This window comes from Trichechus manatus, unplaced genomic scaffold (assembly GCF_000243295.1).
Source record: "Trichechus manatus latirostris isolate Lorelei unplaced genomic scaffold, TriManLat1.0 scaffold00003, whole genome shotgun sequence".
Taxonomy (NCBI): domain Eukaryota; kingdom Metazoa; phylum Chordata; class Mammalia; order Sirenia; family Trichechidae; genus Trichechus; species Trichechus manatus.
This window is the reverse complement of record NW_004443939.1, coordinates 5,862,463-5,868,485: the sequence shown is the minus strand read 5'-3', so window position 1 is coordinate 5,868,485 and position 6,023 is coordinate 5,862,463. Positions and strand designations below refer to the sequence as shown.

At 41.6% G+C, this 6,023-nt stretch overlaps 1 protein-coding gene across 1 annotated transcript in view; it reads left to right on the top strand.

Moving 5' to 3' along the window:
• The window catches only part of CUNH1orf87 (chromosome unknown C1orf87 homolog), a 95,894-nt gene that overhangs the window by 65,287 nt on the left and 24,584 nt on the right, over nt 1-6,023 (top strand). The window contains exon 7 of the mRNA XM_004369126.2: nt 2,266-2,330. Within this exon, the coding sequence (XP_004369183.1) occupies nt 2,266-2,330 (65 nt within the window). The remainder of the gene's footprint in view (nt 1-2,265; nt 2,331-6,023) is intronic.

Genomic DNA, 6,023 nt, shown 5'->3' with positions numbered 1-6,023 from the left:
TGACACACATGAGGTCATCATGAGTTGGAACTGACTTGACAGCAACTGGTCTATTACCAAAAGAATGGAGAATGGGTCCTGGGCAAAAATAATTGATTTCCACTTCTGAAGCTTTGCCAAGGTATTTTTCTGCTTTAAGTGACTGCCTGATTTCCGCATGCAAACATATCACCCAATGCAATTTCTGCTGGTTCACTGGCGAAATGAATTTCTTTATGTGGCCTTTTGCCTTGGTTCTTTGGAAAAACAGCTTGAGAGACTTTTCCCTAAACCACGAGAAGTTACCTTTACCCTAGTTTTCTAGTCCAAAGTGTTTGTTAGTTTTGTCCAGGTTGATTGCTATTTCCTGGGTAAGCTGTAAACAACTTGTGGTTTGATACTTTTTGTCTGGCCCTGGAATATAGCCTACCCTATGATTGGTATACACCTTGCAGGTATTGGTCAATATACTTACACAAATGAAGTGATTATAGCCTATTATGCAAATGAAGTATCTGTGGCCTAGTGAGAGGGGACTGGTCAGTTTGTGGCCCTGGTGGGAGGGGCATGCCTTAAAATTGATAAGGAGTCTGCTTATATATGCAGCCAGCCCCACAGAGGTGGGCAGTCAGAAGCAGAAGGAAGAAAGAAGAGAAAAGTAGCAGAGAGAGATGAGGCAAGGAACCTCCTAAAAGAGCTGTAACACAGGTCAAGGGCTGTAACACTGAAGACAACAAGCCCAGAAGGGGCCCTGCGTGCAGCATAGTTGGTGGTGACACATAGCTCAGCCAAGAAGAGCCTGTGCTGATGGGGCCAGAAGGAGGCCTGTCCTCAGGGGGCCTAGAGGAAGCCTGACCTAAGGGGGCCAAGAGGAGGCCTGCACAGCTGAGATGGGGCATGTGCAGTAGAGAGAGAAGGGCCTGCTTGCTTGCAAGGAAGGCATAGAGGAGCTGAGAGAGCTTTCCTTTATTGAAGAAAGGAGGGATGTACTCTCCTCTTCAGGGGAGATTTCCAGACTTTGCCTGCATGCTTTCTGATCCTGATCCCGTATTGTAGCCTGTTGATCCTAACCGCAAGTTGTACCTCGTGACTTCCTCAATAAATCACTTAGCTGTAAGTATGGTCTGCGAGTTCTCTGTGGCCATTGGAACGGATTATCAAACCCAGAAGAGAAGTAGAGAGTGCTGTGAGAGGGAAAGCTGGTAACAGTACTGGTAAAAATGTTGGAGAGGGGAGGTGTATCTGACCTCCACCTCATGGGAATCAGCTTTGTGCTGATCTTGATTCTCATTATCACCCTGAAGTTAGATATGTTCTGACACTACTATTATTCCCACCATTTTACAGTCATATCACTAAATATCACTGTTGATTGCCACTCAGTACCCTTATCTACCCCTTTCTATGTCCTTTTCTGTGATGCAATACTTCCCATACTGGAGGAAGGTTAAAAAAAAAAGTCACATGAAAATACAACTCTTCTAGAAAATTCAAAATATATTCCACAAGTTGCTCTTTATTTTTGCTTGAATTTTGATGGGCAAGAAGGAGAAAACAAATCTTATCACAGTTATGTTACTAGCAACAGAAACTGCACTTTGCTAATATAGCAAATATATATATATATTTTTTTAAAAGATATGATGGATTTTATTTGGAAAAAATAAAACTTCACAAAGGACCAATTTTTTTGCTCCCAAATTAAAAAGGTACATTTCCCAGACTCCTTTGGCATTGAGGTTCTGGAATCGATTTAAGTTCTATCAATGAAATGCAAATACATGAGATTTGGAAGGCAGAGTGGGCGAGGGGGAGATTTCATTTCTTCATTTATTTTGCAGTAGTATAGTGACTCCTTACCCTGGCAGGCATTAGTGTTTGTACTGCCTAGTCACCAGCTTCATGATTAGGGGCAAGTGAAACATCAGCCAGATGCCCGCAAGTCCCTGATCTCTAGACCACATTTGTGGAGGTCTGAATATGAACCTAGCAGCAGCCCCCAACCTCTAGCCCTCCAGCCCTTGCAATTATTTTGTGTGCACTTAATTCCCTATATTAAAATCCTTTCTAATGGAAATACCTAAAGCAGTTTGTTTCCTACATTGAACCCAGAATGATACAGGTATCAAAAACCTTCTTTAATATAAACTTCTTGGTATAAACTTAAAGATTCATTGCACATTCTTCTAGGGCAATGATATTGCACATTCTTCTAGGGCAATGATATTGATGGCCAATATTGTTATGTGTTTAGCATTAAAACTACTGTTTTCTTTTCTTGGACAGGTGGCAGAATTTTGTAGAGTTGCTGAGTAGAGCTTCCTCTGATATGTTGTCTGATTTGCCTACTGGTGAGTTCAGTTATTTTGTTGCTCTAGGCATCTCTGCAAGACCCATAAAATAATTAACAAAGAAATCGTCCTATAAAACCGCAGACTCCTGAGAGAACTCCCATTTCCTGGAGCTGTTGTTGGTTATGCTCTTTAGCTTGAGTAGTTTGCTTGTTGGGTTTCATATCATTCCTCCCTGATTTGTAAATGGCTCACCAGTGAAGAAAAAATAGGAGTGAGAATTGCTTTAATAGCTATTCTTTGCCAGTTGGGTCATTTTTGTTGATGTTGTTAGTTGCCGTAGAGTCAATTTCAACTCATGAGACCCCGCGTGTTATGAAGTAGAACTGCTTCATAGGGTTTTCTTGACCGTGATCTTAATGGAAACAGATCACCACACCTATCTTCCATGGTATCACTGAGTGGGTTTGAACCACCAACCTTTAGGTTAACAGTTGAGGGAAAACCATTTGCACCACTTAGGGACTTCAGTTGTACCATAAAAATGTATAATTGTACAAGTTTTATTTTGTCATGAGCCATTCTCTAGTGGTAGCCATTTAATACTAATGCAGTACACCTATAGAAGAAGCTGGTATTACTTATTAGAATCTCAGTTGCATAACTCCTTAGAGCTAGGAATTCCACTACTGTGTATTTATCCTGCTAATACTTCATAGACACACACACACACACACACACACACACATAATTATCCAATATTTATATGTAAATATGTTTAAGTGAAGTTTTTTTTTTTTTTGGTAAATGTTTTTTAAAAAAATGGAAACCACGAAAGGGTTCTTCTTCAGAAATCATTTAATTACAGTACATCCAATTGATAAAGTTTTATGCAGCTATAAAATAACATGGATGGACTGCTACAGGAAGATTTCCAAGGCATATTATTAAGTGAAAGTATAAAAATGAATTGGGCAAAATATTTAGTAATTAGCTTGTTTTAAATATGACAGGTGAAAAAATATGCATTGATATTAATCTGCTGTTGCAATTACTCCATTTACTACACCCATCAACCATTTACTGATTACTCTTTGGATCAAAATACAAGGTACTGAGAGAGTAGGGGTAGAGGGGAATCCCGTATCAGTCTGTATCCAGGCAGAAAAACAGAAACCTTGCTAGGTATTTCAAATAGAGGGGGTTTACTGCAGGGGATTTGTTACATAAGTGTTAGAAAGCTAAGAGAATAGTGAGGTAACCCAGATATTACTAACTGTAGGAACACACTACCAAACCTAGGCCCAGGGGGAAATAGGAAAAGGAGTGCTATTCTCAGAATCTAGGAGCATGATGCTACTACACAGCTGGTTCTAGGATTCCCAAGAAGATGCCATGCAACTGTAGAAAGGATTCTTGAGGGGATGCCACATGGTTCTTGAACCTCAAAAGTATCACCATGACCTAGGTGGGGCTCAGACCTCTAAGGAAGTAGTTGGTGCTTGGATCTCTGACAGAGCACCATGTGGCCAGTGCTGGGATGACTGAAAGGGTGTCATGTGGCTGTTCATCTGACCTCTGATGTTTCACACATTGCTGGTGCTAAGAGTGTTGAAAAACATAACGGTGGTATTTCTCTGATGTTGGAGAAATGCTCATAACATCCAAAAACAGGAAGAGAGTATGTCTTCCCTCTCTCCACATTCAAATATCCCTTCAAGTATCTCCCTTTGTGAGAATTTAGCCTGAAGCCAGTTGGCAAAAGAATCTGCAAAACAGGACTTCCAGCCAACATGGTGCTAGAGACAAAAGCACCACACCGTCCCTCCACAGCAAAGACCCAAAAAACCAAGTCAAAAAGAGACAAATATCAATCCTGAGACCCTAAGCATCAGATGAAGAGACAAAGAACTCAGCCAAGCACCAAATGGAATCAGAAACTGACAAAGAACAGAGAGTGAGGAGAGATACATGCAGAGGTCCCCTATCAGTAACGCAGCACGGATTCGCCATCTTGGACTCCTGTCGGAGATCAGCGAACAAGGATTATGGGAAAGCAGCTTCACAGAGCTTCCAGCAGAAGACAGAACAACCGGTAACCAGAGATATACGCTTTCCCACTCTCTGCCCTTCTTCACCCCCACTTGGCCTCCGCTGCTTCCTGCAGCCACAGTCTCTTGGCCAAGAGGCACAAGCTTCAGCCCTGTACCTCTTGGATTCCACTCGTCCACACTGGCTGTCTCCCTGAGTACCATTTTCTTGTTGCTGGTGGTGTTTTTTCTGCTTCTTTTGGTTTCTCCATTCCTCTCACCACCTCCACCTCCTTTCTCTCAAATACCTGGCTCCATGTGCCATTTTGCTTCTTCCTGAAAGGCTATAAAATGCTGCTCAACTGTGGAACTGCCTCCCAGCCTGCACCGCCAGTCTGGTGGAATCCCCAGGGCTTTTTTTAGGTTTGTTTACTTTGATTTGTTCTGTCTTGATATCTTGTTTGTTTTCTTTTTCTCAGCTTGAGAACCCCTTCTAGCCAGGCTGTACTGCACGGCTTGGGAGCTACTTCTTCATTCTGCACAGCTACATAGTGGGATCCCTGGGGGCATTTCTTTTTGTTTGTTTGTTAGTTTTTGTTCTTTTTTGTTTTATTTTCTCTCTTTTTCCTTTTTGTCTTCTTCATTTCTCAGTTACTCATCTCTCTATACTTACCTTTTCTTCCTGTGTTCTGAATACCTGGTGCTGTGTGACACCTATACCCCTTCTAGCCAGGCTGTAATTTGTGACCTGGGAGCCACTTCCCCAGTCTTTGTCGCTGAACCAGTGGGATCCCTGGGGGCTTTTCTTTTCTTTTTTCTAATTTTTATTTATTTATTTTATTTTACCCATTTTCTTTTTCTTTTTGTTTTTCTCCATTTCTTGGTCTCTCAACTCTCCACTCCAGTGGCAAGCTCCCTTAGCACTCTTTTTTTTTGTTTGTGTGTTTGTTTTCTTTTGCCCCCTATTTCGCTCTCCTCTCACTCCTCTTTCCTATGCCCATCTTAGTTCCACACATCGCAATCTCCCCCCTCCTTCCTGCTTACCTGCATGGTGCACTGAACATCACACGCACAGGCAGCACAGGAACAGCCTACTGGAACCTGCCCTGCATTGATTCCTGGCCCACCCTGTCGGCCCTACTATGTGCCACAAACAACCCATTCCAAGAACTCCGTTTCATCTGGACCTGCCCTGCTGCACCATAGCTGAGCGACCAACCCTGCACATTGGACAAGGAGGTGAAAAGTATCATCCACACAGAAGAGCAAACAAAAAAGAATGCACAGCCTGCCTGCTCAGATATAACCAAATAAAAAAAAAAGCAGGACAAAACAAACAAATCTACAACCAATAAATGAGGAAAATAACTACTGAATGTCCCGAAGACAGCAGAAAATATCAAAACATATAAAAAACAGAACAGGATGGTTCCAGTAGGCGTCCATAATAAAACACCAGATGACTGTCCAGTAGAAGAAAAGGCACTAGAACTACCTGATAGGGAATTCAAATCTGTAATCTTCAGAGCTATCCAAGAGTTGAAGCAAAAAGCTGAGGAAAATGAGGAAAAAATAGACAAACTCAAGGAAAAGGGAGACAAATTCATGGAAAATACACACAAAAAATGGAAGAATTCTGGAAAATAATACAGGAACAAAATGCCAAAATAAATTCACAACTAGAAATCATACAAAAACAACAATTAGAAATCCAAAAGATAAA